At 40.3% G+C, this 24,168-nt stretch overlaps 1 protein-coding gene across 8 annotated transcripts in view; it reads right to left on the reverse strand.

The window, feature by feature from the left end:
• Positions 1-1,069: 1,069 nt before the first annotated feature.
• ldlrad3 (low density lipoprotein receptor class A domain containing 3) overlaps positions 1,070-24,168 on the reverse strand; it is a 70,818-nt gene continuing 47,719 nt past the window's right edge. For all 8 annotated transcript variants that reach the window (XM_026310729.2, XM_026310734.1, XM_026310735.1 and 5 more), the window contains 2 exons: positions 2,443-2,842; positions 1,070-2,069 (listed from right to left, as the gene is read on the reverse strand). In XM_026310729.2, the coding sequence (XP_026166514.1) occupies positions 1,877-2,069; positions 2,443-2,842 (593 nt within the window). In that variant the 3' untranslated portion in view covers positions 1,070-1,876. The remainder of the gene's footprint in view (positions 2,070-2,442; positions 2,843-24,168) is intronic.

Consider the following 24,168-nt stretch of genomic DNA (forward strand, 5'->3'; position numbering starts at 1 on the left):
TGTAATCTGAGACTTGTCTGTCTAAGGCACAGGCTGTGGGTATAATTTCATCTTTAGGAAGACCAATACACACATGATCTGAGCTAGAGGTTTATATTACTTTCAATGTACAGAATACAAAGGATAAATGATATCATGATGGGCAATATTACAAACATGGAAATGAGAAAATAAATGGAATTTTAAAAAATCCTTAAAACAAATTCAACAACCAAACAGACAATAATTTTTGTCCTGAGAAATGTTTTCCAGTTTTACAGCAAATAAGGTGAATAATGTTTGACGCAGCAAAGTGTGAATCGTTATGTAATAAAGGTATAAACAGTTGTGACAAATAATAATTTCTTTGGAGGATAGTATCCTTGGGGAAAAAGTTAATAATGGTTATCTTTGGTTTGTTTGTTTGACCTGTTCCTGCATTATCACTGCTGGTACTAGAAGAAAAATACAACTACATGTCATTGTTACACATACAACTCTTACTTTAAACTCTGACTAGTTATCTACATTTAAATATATTTCTTTACCTTAACTTTACCTTATCTCCTATGTACAGTATTGAACAGACAACTTTGAAATGGACAAAGGTCACAAGGCAACAACACACTTAGAAATACAAATCCTTCAGATGAAGATTTCATCATTTTCTGATAGTACTGATGATTTTCCTGAATGACTCACAGTCAAAGTTATATATATTAAAAACTGTATGCAACCTCACACATTAGGTTCCTATTGTATGTTGTCGTGTTTGGGCACATACAAAAAGGACTGGGGGTCAAACTGGTACAGAATAGGTTATCAACAAATTCCAAACAAAATGTATTAGCGTTACATTTTGGTCTTCAGACACAAATATAATAAAAAAGTATCTTTGCCAAAAAAGGGGATTGTTCTACTCAGAGGAATGATTTATGAAACTCATTTGGTAAAGATATGTCATTTCTGCTTAGCATTTTCATTAAATCTCAATGGTCCTCTTCATGTTTTAGCTGGAATTTAACCAAATGATAGCTACAAGTACTGTAAACCCCCCCCCCCCCCCCCCCCCCCCCCCAAAAAAAAAACTTCTATTAGCATTTAGATATATCACTAGTTCAAAGTACCAGTAAAAAGTTATGCAATGTTGATTTTTACAGGCCATCAGTTCATTGTTCACATCACTACTGAAGAAACTGGTTAAATCTTTTGAGAACTTCTGACTGAGCTGCTCTAGTACATCACCACTGCTGAAATTCTGTAACTACAGTAAGCCATGAAGAAGAAGAGTGTGTAATTGATCTAGTCTTTAGGTATTTTACAATGTTGACACAATAAGCCTCATATAAACCTCACTGTGGAAAATACTGGAGATGGGAACTAAAAAAGTACAGTGAGGAGTGTTAGAAAATTCTGCATCACTTCCTCACAATTTTCCGACTGCAGCCAAAGTTTGCTGTACAAGCAGAAAACAACACTTTGTCTTGAGTATACTATAACACAACAGCCATTTTAGGTGCTGCCACATTTTTCCTTCCACTCTTTTGCACATTGTCTGTGTTTTTGCAAATTTTTGTCACTGTTAGATGTCACATGCAGTATTGTTTTCCAGAATTCAACTGAATTGATGACAAATTACTGAATAGGGGCATTGCAATGTGTCTCCAGTAGGGAGGGCCAACATACAATATCAGTCAAGTAGTCAAGAGCTGCTTCAGTAAGCTGATGTGCAGGCAGCAAGTTCTGGACACTGTTCAGGTTCTCCTGTTAAATCTCCTCTCAAGTCTTTCTTGTGCACTGAATTGTCCTGGCCTCACACGGCCCTGCGGCCTGGTCCTTTAGTCCCGCAGTCCTTAGGTTCTTACAATTATGGATAAGCAAGCAGCTACAGCTGGTCTCACTCTTCTCTGGAGCTTGAACTCGGCTGTGTGCCTGAGGCCACAGTTCTGGATGTGGAGGGTGCAGTGGGATGTGCTGTAGGGGAGTTCAAAGGGTCTTGTGTGGCCTCGTACTGAGGCAGCTCGCCCTCTGATGGAAGCTCCCCATCTGGGATGTATGGAGGAGGAGGGAGATCGAACCACGGAGGCCGACTAGAGACAAACAGAAAACAAAGATGGTCCATGAGATATTATAACATGAATACTTTTTGACCACAAGCTAGCAAATATTCAGGATGCACAACCCTTACTGGACAAATAATGTGATTATGTAAGATTTCTTTATTGAATGAAAACAAGTATGACTCTTTTTTGTGGTAATTTCATTTACTGATCTTAACAACATTCATTTACTTTAACAACTCAAAATTGAAAAGTGTTTAGTTTTTAACCCTTTTATTCTTTTTCTCCCTAGTTTAAGCTGCTAGACAAAAATGTTGCACACAGTGATCAAAAAATTGCTCTACAGATACACACAAAAGATTACGAGATTTCATGCAGCTGTTAGAATCATTACTCCTCTTACCTGACATCCAGAACAGCTTGTGAGTATGAAGGAGGTGAGTCCATGGAGAGTCCAGAGGGATACAGGGTCCCAGACAGCAGCTGCAGGGCCTGAGGAGTTGAGCTGTACTGGCCTGCTGCAGCGGGGGAACCGGGAGATAGACCTGGTCCTCCGTGATGGATGTGGCCCCGGTCCAAGATAACCAGACGGGACAGCAGCAGGGGCTGGTGGTGGTGGTGATGCGAGCTCCCTCTTACGCCTCTGGGTAGGAGGACACTACGCTTCCTCTGGTGATGAAGCACCAAGGCCAGTAACGCCACCACCAGGACGAAGATGACAGCGCTGCCAATGACAGCATAGGTGATGCTGGGGTAGTAGCTCAGATGGTAGTCCAGGGTCACAAAGTCCTGGCCAGGTGCTTCTGCAGGAACGAGATGAACAATAAACTGAGGATGGATTATGGAGGAGGTTGGGGGCACATAGATGGAATAGAAGCAGGGAGGAGAAGAAAAAATAAAAAAATACCATGTTGAGAAAACAAGAGGATGTTTTGGAGATGTAGAGTCAGGGGAATGGAGAAGAGAGAGAAGTAGAGGGCTGTGAATATCAAGCAACAAATTGTTTTCAGATTCATTTTGAAATGTGCTCTGTGTAACTCAATAGAAGCAGCCTCTCTTTGAGATGAGAGCACTTCATAATAAGTCTAACAGCAGCCAGACTCTCCCCCAGAGAAACAGAAAGAAATGGGGGCATAATGCGCAAGGAAACAGCTACCCTCATGTTTTGCCCTTACAATACTTTGTGAGAGCAAAACAGTTAACAGCAGTTTCACGTGATTTGAGCTGCTTGGTGCTGAAGGAACAGCAGTGTCAGATTAGCATGTTTGTCATAGGGAAAGGACTCGGGACTCCAGGGTACATAATGTTCATGATGAGAGCTGTGGTCAGCATTAAGAAATGCAGAGCAGCCAACCTAATGCTTGAAATGACGAAAGGGTCTACTGTAACACCAGAGAGCACTGTAGCATATTATTTAAGATGGGAACAGCACTTAAACATTTCCACTGACTGATATTAGAGTGAGAATTTCAATCATGCACTTGGGGTGAGCCTCATGTAAATGGTGTTTCAGCTGGTTCCTGGCAGACAGCACTGTTGTACGAGGGAGATAAGAGGGGAGAGTAGAAACCATTCTATTTATCATGACGCGGCAAAGAGGCTACAGTTATGGACGAATGAGCTACTTAAAAGTATTTTTTAAAGTTCAAAGCACTCAGTGGGATACGATCTTTGTTCTGCGTTCCAGGGTTTTGTGTTGCTGCTTTACACACCATATTAAAGCTTAATATGCTCAAAAGGACTCACATCTCTGTCCACAAGTCTTGATGCATATAGCTGATACTGCACCGAAAGCTCAAGATACATTAAGATGTAGCTTGAGGTTGAATCAATAGATAGAAAATGTGTTCATCTATAAGGATTAGATGACCTGAAAGTGCCAAGCAGGCAGGTCTTGTGGAGCTTTTGAGGTATTCCAGGCTTATACAGATTTACAGTCTCTCAGGGGATATTGTGTTTAGCACAGTCTAGAGATTACCCCACATGCACCAGCTGGAGCTACAGGGCCTCAGAGAATCAAACCACACATGCACAAAACATATGCAGTGTGAGCCTGTTAGAGTGACTTACAGGTCGGATCCACATGTCAAATAAAATGCCAGTATAAGAAAACCCTATCTATGTGACTCCAGCAGTACTGTAAGTAATGGACAGCTTATATGCACTGCGATTCAAGTCATGCAGTGTCATGCAGGTCACAATATTAACTTAAAAACAAAGTTTGTACCATTGTTTGGCCCATACATCATGATGTATCTTCTTTTTTTTTTAGATTAAACAGATTAAACAAACCAGACAAAATGTGTTGATGATCTTTAAAGGTGCTCCTGGACAAATGTAAGTATTTTCAGGCAATACATTTTCCAAAAATAACTCACTGTTATTGGCGTTTAGAGAGTGTGAAAGTTCAATATTTATCATATTATTTGTGTGGACAAATCAGCAAGTTATCATTAGAGGAGGAATTTGCTGAGCTTGTTTTCTCTGTCTTCCAGACACTGTGCTGAATGGCTGCTCTGCCTATCTGACCTTGAATGCTTTCAAACAATACGTGTTTGTGGCTTGACTTCCTTGTGAGGACTAAAGCTATGTAAATCATTGATTTTTAAAGAGACAAATTGGTTTAAGGTAATGGTGAGGTTAAGTTTAGGTTAAGGTTAGGGTGGGGGTTAGGCAGGTAGTGGTTATGGTTAAGGATAGGGTATGTCTCAAGGGAATAATTGTGAGTCAATGTAATGTGTGTACAGATGCTGTTAAATTCCCAAAAACAACTATGGCATACAGTCTATTTATGTACCAGTGTGTAGTCAGGGGCCCCTGCCTTAATTAAATCTAATCTAATTCAGATGCTCCACCTGCCCCGACCAGGCACCAGCCAATAAAACAAGCCCCCTCGACCCCTCCCCTGTGATTTCAAATTGGCCAGTCCTTCACGCTACCAATTCATTATGAAGTAGACACTCAGCAGAGAAAGGCCAAAACAAAGAAGAATTATTTCCATAATCACAGAGTTAAAAAAAAGCACAAATAAAGAGATCCCACCGCTGCCACCCTACGCTGCCTTTCAGTGCAGTCTTCTGGGAGTAGAGCGAAACACACACAAAAGGAACTCAGAGTGCTGTTATATTAACAATAGGAGCCTACCCGGTCCATTAGCAACAAAGGCCTGAAAGGCTGTTTCAAATCACACAGGAGATGAAAAGACGAGGAGAAAAAGAGAAAGAGACTGAAGTAGGTTCCATTTCTGTCAGAGGAGGGAGGTCCAGTGTGTGTTTGCCACCCGCTGAGAGGATGACCGGCTCTGTTTTCTGTGTTTCAGCCCATTTAGTGTTGTTAGTTGTAGTTACAGTGCAAAGGAAAGGTGGAATCAAGGGAATGAAGGTGTTGTACAACCACAAAAGAAAAGTACGTAATGGACATAAAGTATATGCACTTTATGTCCTTTGGTAGCAGCACTCAGGATATAACTACTACATTCCATCTGTAAATCTTGCTGTTAGTACTTACCTGTAATTTCATCTCTGTGAATAATGGATTTGCACATCAAAGTCCTGGACAGTCGAGCCAATCCAGAAATTGTGTTTAAGGGATATCAAAGGAAAAAAAACTGAAAAGCCACACCCTCATAATGTTGACATTATCAACTCTGCACACGCCTTCAGGATAAAAGACTAACTGACATATAAGATGGCAGATTCAAATCAGTAAGATTCAGTGTGTTTTAAAATCTTCACTGTCATACAAATCTCTTTGCTTACACTACATGGGCTCAAACATGCCTGGTCCTACTAGCATCTCTGACTCTGTTACTTTGGACTCAATTCACTTGATGAAAGTGTCCTGATCAAAGTTAAATATCAAAGTTCACAAGAGGCTTTCCTGTCTTTTTAAACTTGACATGAAAGGATCAAGTACATTCATGCTGTGGACCAATAGCGAAGCTGCTCTGAGGCTGCTGACCTCAGGATTGGTAAAGCTCAAAGAGAATGAAGTGTTCTTTTTAACTCAGTCAGTTGCATACAAGCCTTGTGTAGCATAATGTATGTGATTCGCTCAATATTAAAGAACTGCAAGTTTAAATATGAGATATGAAGGTGCGGAAGCTGCATTACGAAACATAAGGCTGGTTGGAAACCCAAGACACACGGGTAAGTTTTAAATATGTTGAATTAATGGCAGCAAATAAAATAAATCCAGACAAACAGGCCTTTCAGAATTGGGCTTCCGAAGACTTCAATTTTCAGTTCAGCGAAGGTTAAAAAAAAGTTCAGTTCAGTGTCCGTTCCAAATGAACGTTTGATTTGAGCTCACCATCAACGTAAGACAAATTTTATTTGTATACCCAAACATCACAAATCCCACATTTGCCTCAAATGAATTTTCCATCTCTGTGGGGACAGATCAATGTAATAGTGACCCACCTCTAATGGTGCTTCTATTCTCTATGCATACTCATAAAATGTCTATACGGAGGCTTGAGGAGGGGGTGAAAAGGTGCAGCCTTTCAACTAGGCTACTTTAATTATACAAGAGTGCCTTGCCCCCACACATCTTCATCTCATACTCTCCCCTTCTTTCCAATGTCCTCTCCTCCGCTCTCACCTCCACTCCACCATTTGTTGGGCTCCTCCCCATTGTTTCTCCCTCTCACTCAGCTTACAGAGCTCTTCTCCCTCCTCTTTATGCTCTATCCTGCTTTGTACCTCTCATATTGGGAATTTACTATCATGGACATGACATGTACCTTGATAATACACAACAGCTGCACTCAGCCTGGATTATGCACTCAATTATTATCAATGGGAAAGAAAAACAAGAGTAGTGCAGATTTTACACGATCCTGTCCTGTTCTCTCTTGCACTGCCTTTTTGCTCTCCAATAGTCTACCACTGTTTCGTGCATTTCATTATCTCCCTTCTGCATCAATCTTATTACCCCAGCATGAGAGGAGAGAATTATGGGGACGCAGGGAGGTCATGTTAGCACAGCAGTGGACAGAGGAGAGAAGCTGAAAGAGGACAGAGCCAGAAACAGATGTGGTTAGGTCCAATGGCAGAGTGAGAGGAGATACTTATTTAGTATCTTCTGAAGTATCATGGGCTTGCATCTCATCTGCCCTACCACAGAGTAAGAACACTGAGCCCTTCTTTCCTCTTCCAATCTAAGTGCAAAATCAAATGAAACTAAAACGAGTATTCGAATTGTCAAAGACCAGACTGTAGTAAATAAGGTCATACCAGTTAAAAAAATGAATGCTATATAAGCCGATTTTAACTTATCATTGACATACAGTATATGTAAATACTGTATATATTTAAGGTCATTTAAAAACAGTGTGGCAATTACATCATGTAGTTAGTCCAGAAGAGGTGAGACTGTTCACACTCACCTACAGGCAATTTAGAGTCACCAATTAGCCTATCTCCAATCTGCATGTCATTGGACTGTAGGAGGTAGCTGGAGTGCCCAGAGAAAAACCATGCAGACGCAGAACTCTACACAGAAAGACTCCAGGTTCAAACAGGATTCAAAGCCAGAACCTTCTTGCTAAAATAGAACTTTAAACATATTTATATTAAGTACTGTAAAATGTATCTCTCCCCCAGTTTTCCTTATGGTATATGCTCATCTCACAAGATGATCTGTGTTTCTTACTCTAAAGTATGTAAATTGCTGTATTCAATTTGTTTATTTTATGTATTGATACTACTTTGTGAAATATTACAATCCAAAGACAACACATTACACTGAAGCACAGTCCGTGGGCAGTAAGACCCGAAGCTTTCAAACCAACATATTTTTTAGCTGAAATGAAATGCAAATATAAATCCATTGAGAGATGCCACAGAACAAAATAGACAGAGTACTTGCACACACATACCCGCCCACAGAAAACTGAATGTAGTTACTGAAATACAATGAGCAATACAATGTTAGTATACAATAGGCTATTAAACATGCAGTGATTAAAACAAGCTTTGTTTGTTCTTTATCACACTGTGCTGGATATCAACATGCAGACATGTCGTTGGGTTGCTGAGATACAGTTTTTTAAATACACACTCCTTTGCATAGATGTCACTGAATATGCTACACCTGACAGAATACAATTATCTGAAGGTGAATGAGCAAAATTAAATGAAAAAAAAAATCAGGCTAATAAAAGACTTCATGTGATGTGTCTTAATTGTCATGCTTAAAATCCCTTTCAGTAAAGGGAATGGAGATTTTTTTTCCCCTTCTGGCTCATTCCTGAGGGAAAAGATAGGAGCTGCACAGATGTGCTGTACTTTCCCTATGCACTAAAGACTCATTTCACATTCACAAAGAGCCATCTCTAAAACGAGTCCAAAGAGACGGGAGAAAAAAAAAAAAATTAATCATCCTCTGGCTCCAGCATTCCAGGGTTTGCTGCTACGTGTTGGGTGTTGCTGTCTTCAGCCGATAGAGGCTGGTCACAGTAATGCTTTGCCTTATTTCAGACTCACTTTGCCTGACACTAATTATAGGTGTGGGGCTGCTGACTCATTTGGCAGCTCTGTTGGGACAGTTACTCCCACCACGTTAAAATAAGGTACAGAATTAGTGACTGGCTTGGTCACCTCATAGCACAACACATTAAGTCCAATGTGACTGACAGGGAGAAGAAAACTATGAGAAGAGATGGAAACCACTAGGGGGCAGACAATTCACATCTTTACTTAGCCACAAGCACAGACACACACACATATGAGCACTTAATGCGTTAGTATTGGGCGGGCATCCAGAACAGTGGGAGGGTGTGCACTGTTTGAGGGATTTTTTATGGGGAGGGGAGGGGGGTGGGGGGTATACCATCTGCCTTCAAACATATCCTCAGACAGATAGGCTCATATGTAATTAACACAGTGTCCCAACATACCGAGTGCACGCCTGCTGTTACATACTGTACACAGCAACATACCACGCAGTAAGTTAATCAGAAATCGGGTTCAAACACATTCACATACCCTGGTCCAGAGCAAGCTAACTAAATCTATGCCACATAGTGAAGAAATGTGAAAAAAAAAGTTTTGAGGGTGAAAAACAAACTCTTAAAAGTGACTGTGGTCTACAACTGCAATAAAGTTTGCTAAAAAGGATTATAAAACTGAAACTATCCCACTTTTACTGTCTTTCTGACCCAATTTACACCTGCTATTAAACTTAAGTCTGCATCTGGAGTACCACATTCATTCCACTGCGATTTACTCCAAGCAATTTTCCCGTCTTGGTGTCTACATTTTGTCTGCTTTGCACACTATGTAAAGCAAGTGATGTAGAGGAAGCTACAAACAGTTTATCTATTGTTGACAAAAAAAACATGCAGGTGATGTGAGGATACTTTACTGACTCTACTTTTTCTTTCTCTACACAAGGCATTCAAAAACAAGAGGTTGATTCTATAGCAAATGTGAATGTTTGTGTTGTTGACTGTGAAAAATGTCCTTTTTTGGACATCATGGCTAATAGCATGGCCAGCAGTGATTTCTGACTGATAGTGAGAAAGAAGGACCAGAAAACACTGGTCTGATCAGCTCTGTAGAGTGATTGGATTGCAGTTTGGCAAGACAGAGGTCTTTGATCCTGTCATATGCTCTTTAATTATTTAACATACAAACTTCTGTATTTAGATAAGACACCCAGATATGGATCAAACTTTATTTCATGCATTAATGGGATTTATACCTCACTTCCATTCTCATTCACATGTTTTTACTATGCACCCAAGATGTATGGTGTTTGTTTTTTGTGTTGTACCTTACAGATGGGATAAGTCCACTCAGGCGACACTGATAAATGGATTTTGTTACTGGCATCTCTGCTAGGAAACTTCAGTATATTTTATCTAGCAGAGACCTGGAGACACTTGATGTTTTCACTGCATGTGACCTCTCTAAAGAGAAGAGTTTTCGTTAGGTGCCTGGGTGCTTGACTCAAAGTGCTTGTGGCAAGTATTTTATCGCTCTAAATTACACTCACTGTCAAAGCCTTTTTAGCAGACTTCATTCAGTCATTTTAGGCTGGCTGCATTTTAAGCTCAGGGTGAGAACTTCATTTATTCTAGTTTGCTGTCAAGACAGTTTCAGAATACAATTGGCCGGATGCAAAATTGGACTGGACTACTTGGACTCTAATTTGGCACTCTCATCTAAATTTGAAATCCCCACTCTGTTAAGACCTTAAGAGCTTTGCACCCCTTTCTTCCCTCACTGATCACCCTCACTGTCCTCTGTTATGTGACATTGGTTTATAAACATAAATGTTCCCCTGGTGAGACATTAAAGACTGATTGAAAGCTGCTCTGCAAAGCCATGTTAGGAAACAAAGCATGGTAACTGCTCTGCGACAGTTCCACATCCCTTCTGCATCCTAGCAGATTAATAATTAATATTCATGGTGTCATCCTGTTCCTGTTGTTGTGCACTGTCATGAACTATATGTCTTTTCTCGTTAACATGTGCTAAGAATGAAGGACTTAATGGGCAGGTGGTGTATGCATTTATTTATGTGTAGAAATACAGTTTAAGCCAGTTTATCTTTTTATCTTATGGTTTCTTGGAGGACCGCAGTGAAAACAACCTGTACAGTGGTGTTGTATGTGTTTCTGTCTGTCTCTATTCCAGTCCTTCCGTCTACCTGTCTGTGTATCCCTCAGCATGTGTGTGTGGTGCTTAGGGGAGGGAGGTCTTCATGCTTCATCAGGCCTCTATTTGCCTGTCCTGTAATAACTTGTCTGCTCCATTGCTTGCCACTATCAGACCCCCCAATAACACTCAGTCACAGCTTAGTGTGGATAGCCAGAGGAGTGGAGAAGAGGTGAGTTGAGGTTAAATGATGACCTCAGTATATGGAGTACATCAACAGAGCAGAGGAGGAGAGATGGAAGAGATGTGGGAAGGATGGGACAGGAAGGTTGAAGGGCAGGTGAAAAATATACAAGTGACTGATATATTTAAGGAGCATGCGTTGTATATGAGATGGGTTAACTGATAGTAAAATGATAGAGAACAAGGCTGGGGTTAATAGAGTACAACAGCTGATAAATTAAGTGGCTACAACTGCAATAAGTATTTCAACAACATATCACACTGATTTATTAACCAATAACAATGCAAATTACTGCTACAGCTTTAGTATAACTGGTATGATGATGATAGTACAAAGGTTGAAAAAGACATAAAAGGGCTATATACAGTTAGGCCTGTTATTTAAGAACACTGACTATATTTGGTTCTCATTTTTTATGTATGGTGCTGCATTTAAGGTGATATACTGTAGTACAGTATATTTATTGCTTCATGTATAGGCCCTATGTAAATATATCTGCATTCATACAATACACTATACACTGGATGTGCTTATAGATATAGTTCTGTATTTTTCCTTGACTGTGTTATTACTGCAGTAAAATAAACAGAATATAATAAAATGACTTTATCCACAGTACAGATGACTGAATGCTGTGCCTAATGAAGGAAGGTGGGAAAGCAGTGAGAATTGAGACAGAAGAGTATCTACTATGGCACAGCAGGGAAAGACTATGCAATGGGTAATGTTCATGCACAAAAGGCTTTAGATGGTGGTGAAAAGATGGGCTACAAATATCACTTTGGCTTCTGTATCACAATGAGTTGGACTGCAGCAAAAAAAAAGACAGATAGACATTGTTCTATTTGTAACATGCTCAACTGAGGCACACAAGTGGGAGTTTCAACTTTTTTTTTAGAAGCCTTTTCAGTGGAGATGCATGGCTGTGAAGGGTGAGCAGTTTTTTCTTTCCTGGAAGAAAAGGAGGAATGGGGAAGGTGAGAGGTTGTTCAAGGTTGTTGAAAGGTTTTGACTACAAACCCATCCCACCAAACCTGACAGATCCAAACACCATGACAACTGTTCTATGGGGCCAATAGGTGAGCAAGAAAGATCGAGAGTGGACACAAACTCACATAAAACCTTGCACACATGGATAACACAAAGATAACACCCAAGCCTGGATGTGATGCAGATGTGTGTGGAGATTAACACTCCTGATCAGGCCTGTGCTCATGTGCCAGGATGGGAGCTGCAGGCCAGGACCACCCTCCTCAGGAGGGACAGATTCTATTATAAACTGTAGCCTGCAGCTATACCGATAAAAACCAACAGGCAGGATGACATGCAGGAGTCACAGAGGAGACAAGTCTCAGTGACAGGAGGCTGATATGGGATGACGGACTGTTGAAGGAAAATTGGTTTTAGCGACTCATTAAATTTTTATACAACACTGAAGTAGCACTAGTAGACACTCCATGTTTAATTTCCAGATAATTATGATGTTCCTTAAACCCATATGCAAAAATACAGAATGTGAATAACTTACAAAAACATATTAACATACATATCAAATATATTTCATGAATTATTTCAATAGTTTAATACCATAATTTGTTAAAATAATTTGAGCTCTCAGAATTTTCATCAAACCAAAAATGCATTTCACACCATCCATTGTTCAGCTCTTCATTAGTGCATATAGTGCAAATAATCACCGCTTACAATTAACACATAAATCCATACATCCAATTTGCTTGACTTTCTTCTTCATGTTTGTGTGTGTTGATAAATATTTTACTTCACAAAGCAAGTTTTTTGGTTCATGAAACATGATGTCATCCATTGCTACAGAGGCCATGCCTGGCTGTTTTCTCCCAGATTATTATTGGATGTTGCTCTCAGCAGCTTTGTGTAAAAGTCTTAAGAGGAAACTCATAGGTAGGATGTTTTTGCACCATTTAGGAAGACTCCAGGTGGGTAGAATACAGCTGAAGTAATACATCTCAGTTTCTTTTTATCACCATTGTATTCTACTATAAGGGTTTATTTATTAGAACATAGATGCAAGGTCATCTAAAAAGGTAAAAGGTCCCAGAGGAATATGATGAAAGAGAGTGTCTGATGCACAGAGGGATAAGGCAGAATTCATCAGCAAATGATGCTGTCACATGGGTTTTTAGAGAAAACCAGTTATTTTAAAACAGAACCCAATTACTGTGAGTCTGGCAGCGCTGCAACAGCAGGATATTAGTAATGCAACAGGACTAGGCTTCTAATAACTAGGCAGAAGTACTATATTAATGACTGCACAGCACTGCCAACATACTTCTGTTCTCATTGTACTGATTTTTATTTATGATTTTCTTTCTTTCTTTCTTTCTTTCTTTCTTTCTTTCTTTCTTTCTTTCTTTCTTTCTTTCTCCATTCTCATGGTTTTCACTCACACAGAGTTTTGTTCTCCGCACCAATAATTGATGTTACCATCAGCCAAAACCTTTCGTTTTATTGATCATCAATCGATACAGAGGTCTGTGTGTTCTCAAGAGCTTGAACTGAAAGGATTTTTACAACTCAGAAAGTGTGGTCCCATCCCAAACCAACAGGTAAGTACAGACACCCTCACAGACTGTGCAAAGCATCTGTAAAAGTATTGAAAAAGTAAAGTAAAACCATTAACAATTTAACATGCCATTCTGATGGTTTTGAATGTTTTAAATAAGTGACTACAAATTGTGCTTATTAGCAAGCATTTTACAAAACAGGCAAAGTTTTAGAGAAGAGCTCATTCTTGTCAAGGTCACTTAGGAGAAAACTTGGGGGGATGGGAAATAGTTATTCTACCACACTTAAATCTGTATTTCTTTTTGGGGTTGCCTTTAAGGAAACTGTCTCAAAATGATGCAGAAAAACTAGTCCATACATTTGTTACCTCAAGGCTAGATTACTGTAACTCATTACTATCTGGATGTCCCAGTATCTCCATAAAAAGCCTCCAGTTAATCCAGAATGCTGCAGCCAGAGTCCTGACAGGAACTAGCAAGAGAGATCATATTTCTCCTATATTAGCATCTCTTCATTGGCTCCCTGTAAAATATAGAATAGAATTTAAAATCCTTCTTCTCACATACAAATCCCTTCATGATCAAGCTCCTTCATACCTTAAATACCTCATAGTACCATATTATCCCAATAGACCACTTTGCTCTCAGAGTGCAGGTCTACTTGTGGTTCCCAGAGTTTCCAAAAGTAGAATGGGAGGCAGAGCCTTTAGCTATCAAGCTCCTCTCCTGTGGAACCAGCTCCCAGTCTGGGTTCAGGAGGCAGACACTCTCTGTGCTTTTAAGGCTAGACTTAAAACCTTCCTCTTTGACAAAGCATATAGTTAGGGCTGGCTTCAGGTAACCCTGAACCATCCCTTAGTTATGCTGCTATAGGCCTAGACTGCCCGAGGACCATCGGTGCACCGAGCTCCCTAACACCCCTCCCCTCTCTTCTCTCCTCCCACCTCATGTATATTCCACCATTGAATGTCACTAACCTTGTGCTCTCTCTCTCCCCTAGTTTGTGCTCTCTCCCTCTCTCTCTGTTCTCTCTGTACCTTCTGCAGGTGTCCCTGGTCCTGGAGCTGTATATCACTGATGTGCAGTTACTGGTCCCACCAACCTGCAGTGTCTATTTGTTGTTTATTGTTGCTGTTCTTTTCTCTCTGCTCTATCCACTCACCCCAACCGGTCAAGGCAGATGGCCGCCCAAACTGAGATGAGATGATTTGTATTGTGGTTTGGCGCTATACAAATAAATTGAATTGAATTGAAACTATAGTATGTGAAAACTGAGAAGCATCTAAAAGCTATACTAGTGAGAGTGCAACACTGGTACACACAGTGGGTGTCAGTATCCTTGTATAAGTTCCTGTAATTAGAGTGACTGCTAGTGCTTATCCAGCTCTCTGGTATCCCAGCAGCCACACTGTGCCTGGTTGTTGTCGCTTGTTTTATGTGTGCTGGTTTCTAGTGTACATTTTGTTAAAAATGTCATTTTCATTGGTCATATCAGTTAAGCTGTAAGTCATTCTTGGGCTGCCTCTGTCAGGTTCACCTGCTGGGTTTGTCCTACAGTGCCCTGATGGTTGGCAGGTCTACAGATGAGATTACAGCTGGTTAAAAGGGCTTCTGTGGTGCAGCTTATTGAATCAATGCTGACACACAAAGCTGCAATATCTGCGTTTCTGTACCCTTTTTGTAAGAATCGCCCCCATCTTTTTTGTTTGTTTAGATTGTAGCAATACTTTAAATACTCAAATTTAAAATCAAATAATTTTTGTACTAATATTTGCAGGATGTATCAGAAAGAAAACAATTTAATGCTCCCTTCCCAAATACTGCATTTTCAGGACTATAAGTCGCATCGGAAAATTAGTCGCTTTTCGCAAATACAACCTTGTTGAACAAAAAAAAATATATATATGAGCTGCTTCGGTGTATAAGTCTCATTTCTAATTATGCCACTTACACTCTAAATTAGCCTATGAAGAATATAGGCTAGGCATAACAACAAGCAGAAGTGCATTACCAATTTCATTCATCTGTGTCAATTAACATGAAACAATGGCATGTCCTCCTTTGTTCTCCTGTTGCCTGAATGTCAACACTCACTTGTTTCAGTGGCAGACTTTATTACCTGCAAGTCTGCAGTATAGCTCTTTCTTTGGGTTGGCATTTTCACTTGTTACACTAGGAGTTAGAGTTTAGTGTGAATATAAATGTACTTTGTCAGCGGTATAATATTATCTTCAGTTGAGTCAAGGGTGCATTCTAATGCTACAGACTACTCGACAAAATGACAGTAAATATGTACATATAAATCACTTCACTATACAAGTACTACAAATACATGCTGGGGGGCTCTCAAGTTTAACTTTGACACCAACTCTGCACTCAAGACAATCCCAAACATAAGGACTCACAAACACAAAATACGCATCATTACACTAATAATCCATTCTTCCCTCTAAATTAATTTAACGTAAAGCAGTGGTGACAAGACCGTGTGTTTCCAGTCAGTGAGGTTCCAGTTGAAAGCACCTGATTTCATTCTGAGAGTAGAAATCACAGAAAACCATGTGTGTAGAGACAGCTTTTTAATTAAAATGGAGAAAACAGAGAGCTGTAGGAAAATGTCAGGCGTTATCTTCCCAGGTTTATTTTTCAAAAATAATCACGTAATCACAGAAGAGTTTATATCAAATCACTGACAGTCACTTTCATACATTACTGCATGATATAGCCAGTTCAACTACTGCAGCTAAGACAATAAGATTCAAGCTGTAAATAAAAAGACATACATGAAAAACCCTGGTGTAGTAATTTGTGTACACAGCATGTATGTCCATATGAAGCCATTAGCATGTGAATGCCATTTGAGGCTAAAGACCAACATCGACAGCCTGCTCAAAACTAATTTGTTAAAGGTGCACTGAACAGTGACTTCCCGGGCCCTATTCCACAGGCCCACTTTATCCTGGCAGGCCACGCTACGATAAGTCTGAGCTCAGAGAGGAGAAGGGCACTGAAAGAAGAGGGGCACAGGGAAATCAAGCCAGCAACTGGCTTCAGAGCAACTGGGATAAACCCTGCAAAGACACATCCATACAAGCACATAACATGCATACACACCTAGTAATGTATATAGAGACATACAAACATGGACACACTAACAAAGTTGTCTGCACAACTGTGCAGGTATACACATGCACAGGCACAAAATATGAGTGCCCACTTACAATGCAGGTTCTCCCTTGGCTTCACTTCTGCCTGGTGCTTCACCAGATCAAGACCCCTGATGCTCATTCTACCATCTAATCCCCTCTCCTTCCACAATAGGCCTGTTCAGGCTGGTGGAGTGTGAGGAGCCCCTGTGTCTTTTATCAAAATCAAACAACAGAACAACACAGCCAATTGCTAAAGGTACATGGCTCCTGCTCAGATTGCTGTATTGAGCTAGAGAGGAGTTAGCGGGCTCTGTCTGTGATAAGAAATGGAGCATGATGGCCAGTTGTGCAGCTCGGACATACAGTATTAGTTCTCAGTATGACAGTTAGGAGGTGAGGAAACATGGAAAGATTTGAGGTTTGAGATCAGTCAAAGGTAGGCTGGTACCTGCAGGCCACAGATAAGGCTGGACCTCCTAGAGCATTTTCTGAGATAAGTGTTTGAAGTCATGGCTCATATGTACAGTACAGAAAGACAAGGTGGAGTCAGTCTGTGAAGGACACCGCTCATACACACTGTACAGTCTGAACAAACAATAAGAAGCTGTGCTGGCAGAATGAGGAGGCAAAAATCCCAGCAGGAATCGTGGTTTGCCTTAACAGAAAGTATGATAAGTTTGCCACCATCCCTGTGCGGCCTGTTGCCTGCACTATTACTGCAGCTCTCACTGCACATCCATCTGCATCTACTTGTACATTCAGTGAAATGCCCAACTAAAAATATGTAGCTGACTGACGTATTCTTGAGGACCAGGAAGACAGGAGCATATTTGATCAATTTTGAAGATATAGCAAACAACACTCGACAGCACGCCACAGCATACATAACCAGAAGGAAGAACAAGCTCTTCTTGTTGCTGAAGGGAAATGCCTTTACACAACACAGCCAATTAGGATCACTGCTTCTAATTTCAATTATGCATGAACTATACAGTATATGTACTCTATGCACAAGAGCTTTGTGGCTTATTGGCTAAATTAAGCTATTGTAGTAAGTGGGTAAGACAGATTTTTATACCCTTACTTGTACATCTTACTTCAGTATCTTGTGCTTGAGTTTTCTTTTTGTCCATCTTTATCAGCAGCATCCTTTCCTCTGTTGAGCTTAATGAATGAATGCTTTCTTTCAGTTTCTAGGTTTGGGTGAACGATTCCAGTTTCTTTAGGCCTGTTAATCCTTAACACCATATTCTTTGCAGAGCTTCTTTTAATCGGCTAGACATCCACTCAAAGCAATAACAACCAGCCGCAGCATATGTTAACGTACACAGTGTAATTGATTGGCGTGCATGCACCCACACACACATTTGTTTTTTCCCTATAATTGGTGCTTTTGAGAGTTTGCAAATTTATTGAAGATCCCATCCATCAACTCCAGGCTCAAGTATTTGTGGAGATTATCTGCAATACAGAAACACAATATCTTGCCCGTGCAAATGCAGCTGAGACCAATGGAACATCAAACCATATTATACAGTGCAAGTGAGTCAGCTTCATCCATCCATCCATTTTCTATACCTGCTTATTCCTTAACCAGGGTCCCAGGGATCTGCTGGAGCCTATCCCAGCTCTCTTTGGGTGAAAGGCAGGGGTCCACCCTGGACAGGTCACCAGTCCATCACAGGGCCACATAGAGACAAACAACCTCACACACTCACACTCACTCCTATGGGCAATTTAGAGTCACCAATCAACCTGACATACATGTTTTTGGACTGTGGGAGGAAACCAGAGTACCTGAAGAAAACCCACACAAGCACAGGGAGAACATGTAAACTCCACACAGAAAGGCCGGGTTGTGAACCCACGACCTTCTCGCTGTGGAGCAACAGTGCAACTTCATGAGAGTCAACTTCATGCCCATCTAATTAATAATGCTGCTTCCAGCTATGCATCGACCTGAGGGAAGTGTATAATATTGTGTCAGGGAGGAAGATCATGTGGAATACTGTGGAGGGCCGAATAACCAGTTTTTTTTTTATTTTGTTTAAGAAAACCTATCCCATTGTGAGAGATTCTTGTAGAGAAATTGATACTTCAAAGAGGTAATAGACAAGTCAAGGAAACACACAGGAATGCACTGTCATGATTTTTCTATAAATACTAAATCAGTATACTAGCAGGGCTGGAATATTCTGCTTTGAGAAACAAGGCTAACAACAAAATTCACTCAAATGCAAAACACCCAGTTGGTCTAAGCACCTGCACCATCTTGCACAAAGAAAGTGCCTACAGCTCAGTGCATACAAAGCAATTAGAAGAGGTAATAAAGGCACATCATAGTCTCTGTGAGGGGATCTTTACAGGCAGATAAAAGTCAAACATTTGCACCAGTGTAAATACTGAATGGCAGACAACCTGACGAAAGAACAGTCTCCACACACTGTGACGCTCCAGTGTGTGTGGTTTTGTCTTATTTAAACACATAGAAGATTTTACAAATGCATTAATCTTACATTTTGAGGAAAAGGAAAATTCTTCTTCCTTATTACAGCTGGATGTGCTTATACTGTTATCTGAGATTCTTTTTGGCTATGAAGCTGGTTTTTAAACCCACACATCTGGATGGGTGACAGTTATGTAAGAATTTCTCATAAATTCAAGAAATTTCAGTCTATTTAGATATTTCCTAGCAGAGGAGGATATTAGATTGCTTATATTCAGTATGCAAATCAACTGAAATGCACCACTGCAATCCTGCACCTCAATGAACACATTCAAACTGACCACTGACCAAATTTATGTGCCAGCTGTTTAAAAGCTTGTTAAAATTTCCCAGTAATGTTAATCAGAGTAACACTTGAAGTGCACACCACCGACATTCACCTGACCAACACAGCAACACAATTTTAAAGGTTATATTTAAAAAAAAACAAACAAAAAAAAAACAACTGGACACACACTTATCAGGCATACTGATAATCTCAACATAAAATTAGGTTTATGTATGGATTGATATTAGAAAGAAAGAATAGTAAAGAAAGAAAAAGAAAGTATAACAGAAAGAAGACATAGCTGTGTGCCTGATGATAGCAATTTTCTCTTTTTTTATTTCTTCAAATTAAACACTAGTTTGACAAATGGATTTGCAAATGTAATTATACTGCATCTTCAGCTTCGCCTGCACCTCACACCATAAATACCACAACAGGTCCACAAAATATATTGTACTGTATCAAGTGTTTTCTGACCGCCTCTCTGAAAATTAAAAAGGTCCAAAAAAGTAAAATGTTAACAGTACAGTACAGTACTACAGTAGCTCTTGAATCATCTGTAGGACCTCAGTTATGTTTAGACTGCTTCTCTCCCATAGATCTCTCTGAATTTACATCAGTAGTTGCTTCATCAAAATCATCAACGTGTCTCTTAGACCCCATCCCGACTAGACTGCTTAAAGACACCCTGCCATTAATGAACTCATCTTTATTAGACTTGGTAAATTTATCTCTAGTATCAGGCTATGTACCACAGGCCTTTAAGACTGCAGTAATCAAACCCTTACTCAAAAAGTCTAGTCTTGATCCAGGAGTCTTGGCTAATTATAGACCAATATCCAACCTGCCATTTATTTCGAAAAACCTAGAAAAAGCTGTTGCTAAGCAGCTATCAGACCACTTACACAGGAATGAACTATTTGAAGATTTTCAATCAGGATTTAGAGCACATCATAGTACAGAAACAGCACTGTTAAAAGTCACCAACGATCTTCTCTTGGCCTCAGATAATGGACTTGTTTCTATTCTTGTCCTCCTAGACCTTAGTGCTACATTCGACACTATCGACCACAACATCTTATTACAGAGACTGGAGCATGTCACTGGTATCAGAGGAACAGCATTAAAATGGTTCCAATCATATTTATCAGACAGATTTCAGTTTGTTCATGTCCACGATGAACCTTCCACACGAACAAAAGTTAGTTATGGAGTTCCACAAGGCTCTGTGCTAGGACCGATTCTGTTCAACCTGTACATGCTTCCTTTAGGCTATGTCTTTAGGAAGCACTCTATTAATTACCACTGCTATGCAGATGAGACTCAGCTGTATCTATCTACGAAACCTGTTAACACAAACCAGTTAACCAGACTTCAAATCTGTCTAACTGACATAAAGGCCTGGATGACCAGTAACAATTTACTTTTAAATTCAGAGTAAACAGAAGTCATTGTATTTGGGCCAAAAAATCTCAGAAATAACTTTTCTAAAATTATAGGTACTTTAGATGGCATAGCCCTGGCCTCCAGCACTACTGTCAAAAACCTTGGAGTTATTTGACCAGGACATGTCCTTTAACTCACACATAAAACAAATCTCTAGAACTGCATTCTTTCACCTGCGCAACATTTCCAAAATTAGGAACATCCTATCTCAAAATGACGCAGAAAAACTAGTCCATGCATTTGTCACTTCAAGGCTAGATTACTGTAACTCATTACTATCTGGATGTCCCAATATCTCCATAAAAATCCTCCAGTTAATCCAGAATGCTGCAGCCAGAGTCCTGACAGGAACTAGCAAGAGAGATCATATTTCTCCTATATTAGCGTCTCTTCATTGGCTCCCTGTAAAATATAGAATAGAATTTAAAATCCTTTTTCTCACATACAAATCCCTTCATGATCAAGCTCCTTCATACCTTAAAGACCTCATAGTACCATATTATCCCAATAGACCACTTTGCTCTCAGAGTGCAGGTCTACTTGTGGTTCCCAGAGTTTCCAAAAGCAGAATGGGAGGCAGAGCCTTTAGTTATCAAGCTCCTCTCCTGTGGAACCAGCTCCCAGTCTGGGTTCAGGAGGCAGACACTCTCTGTACTTTTAAGGCTAGACTTAAAACCTTCCTCTTTGACAAAGCGTATAGTTAGGGCTGGCTTCAGGTAACCCTGAACCATTCCTTAGTTATGCTGCTATAGGCCTAGACTGCCCGAGGACCATCAGTGCACTAAGCTCCCTACCCTAACCCTAACCCTCCCTTCCCTTCCCCTCTCTTCCTCTCCTCCCCCCTCACATGTATATTCCACCATTGAATGTCACTAACCTTGTGCTCTCTCTCTCTCCCCTAGTTTGTGCTCTCTCCCTCTCTCTCTGTTCTCTCTGTACCTTCTGCAGGTGTCCCTGGTCCTGGAGCTGTATATAGCTGATGTGCAGTTACTGGTCCCACCAACCTGCAGTGTCTATTTGTTGTTTATTCTTGCTGTTCTTTTCTCTCTCCTCTATCCACTCACCCCAACCGGTCGAGGCAGATGGCCGCCCAAACTGAGCCTGGTTCTGCTGGAGGTTTTTTCTTCCGTTAAAGGGAGTTTTTCCTCTCCACTGTCGCCAAGTGCTGCTCATAAGGGATTTGTTGGGTTTTTAGTTTTAGTTTTTGTAAAGTGCCTTGAGATGATTTGTATTGTGATTTGGCGCTATACAAATAAAATTGAATTGAATTGAATCGAATTGAATTAATGTTAATTTACACGTTAGTGAAAGATATTTATATTTAGTAATGAAATAATAGATTGAGTATTAAGCAGCAAACTCAGCAAGTGACTCAGAGTAGTGTTTAGTTTTTTAGCCTTTGTTTTGTAATGAAATTTCTTCAAATTGGAAAGCAATATTCTTTATTCATTCATAGAGCAGTTTTCAAAGGTCATGATACAATGCGTCACACGAGGCAGCCAGTTGAAATCGGTGTTACATGTATTGCTGATTGCTTCAAGAGTCGCACTTATCTCAGACCCAGAAAAGCTTATGTATTCTTTAGATAAGAAACCCTGGCAGTTAGGCCGATTACTGAAACAGCAGACCATCTATACTAATACTGTAAATGCCATGCAATACTGACCACTGACACACTATTGCTACAAATGGTACATCTATGTTCAGCAGAGAAATAAGTGAAAATAATCTAATATGCAGAAAACATGTAGCGTTCAGTGACTGTTAATGCAGTAATCAAAAATGGACTTGTTTTGTACCTTTACAAACAATATAGTGGTGAAAAGAAATAATTTAAGTGTTGGTGAATGGGATCTCAATGTCAGTACAGCATGTCACTTCCATAGTGGCACATATTGTGTTTTTTCATTCAATAAAAGGTTTGTGTCATTTAAGGTAAAATGGCTTCCAGAGTTTTTCTTCCCAGTCCATCTTAGCTTTAACACCATATCACACACCTGTACATACATTTATCCTGCAGGCACACTTGTCATTACCTTTTGTATATTCTCTCCACTAAACAAAGCTGTTTAAGAGAAGGACAGAAAGTTAAACACATTACAAACATACCTATTCACCGTATCACATGCGTCTGTCCCCAGCCTGACTTTCAATTACCATCATGGTTTTAACATGTTTCTGGCATGTGCGTACCAAAAGGTGAAAACATAAACAGAAATAATGAGTCGTGTAGGGACAGTGAGGAAGAGAGATGTGGAGCCTAGAGGGGATGATAAAAATCCGGCCCCCCCCCACCCGAAAAAAAAAAAACACCACTGCAGGAACAGAGTGGTATTATCATCTCACGCATGGCGTTTAACCCTCACCCATCTGAACAAAGCAATCATAGACTGCCAGAGAAAGCAAGAGCAGAGAACCGCAGTGAAAGGGGAATGCCTATAATGAGAGGAGACAAGACATGAGGAGGTGAAACAGTAAAACGTAGTGATGAGAAAAGGATAGAGGTGGGAGCTAAATGCCAAAACTGACAGAAGTTCATGGAAGGTTAATGGTACATGTGAAGGGTAAGTCAAAGAAAGAAGAGATAGAGCTGTAAAAAACCAGAGACTGAAGAAGATGCTGCAGGATCCAGTAATTATCATGAATACAACCATAACTGCTTGCAGTGACTAAACTTGGCTCCCTTTTTTTTTATTTCTGAGGTTCAAGTATGACCTCTCCTTAAAATCTGTGACTCAGTAGTTTTTCTCTCATCCCTCCCCTCTACCATCATCTTTCACACTCTCGTTCTCAAATTAGTTTGCAATTTCCATCTTTACTTTCTTCGTTTTGTTGTCTACCCTGCTTTGTTTTATTCCCACCTCACCACTTTGGCCCGACTTAAATCCACTCATCCTGATCAACTCACATTGTTTCCCTTTTCCCAGTGCTCCTCTCTGTTCTGTTCTTACCTTTGCTTCTGCACCTGCCTCTCAGATTTCTGCCTGCTTATTGCCATCTCTGCAGACACCTTGTTTCTTGCTTACTTTCTCATCTTTTCCTCTACTTGCTTCCTCCCTTTACCCTCTTTAGTGGTTTTTCAGTCTCTACCTTTGACTGCCTCTGCAGCTACACCTACACCCCCATTTCTTCCCCCCAACATGTACGCACACACACACACGCACACGCACACACGCACAAACACAAACACACACACACACACACACACACACACACACACACACACACACACACACACACACAAGGAATTCAGAGGGAATTCAGAGGGTTTTATCTCTTTTTCCTCAATGGCTTTTCCAGTCCCCTTAATCCCTCATCTCATCAGCTTTCCACTTTCTTTCTACTGCACTCTCTCTTTCACTCCATC

The sequence above is a fragment of the Mastacembelus armatus genome, chromosome 6, assembly GCF_900324485.2.
Source record: "Mastacembelus armatus chromosome 6, fMasArm1.2, whole genome shotgun sequence".
Classification (NCBI taxonomy): domain Eukaryota; kingdom Metazoa; phylum Chordata; class Actinopteri; order Synbranchiformes; family Mastacembelidae; genus Mastacembelus; species Mastacembelus armatus.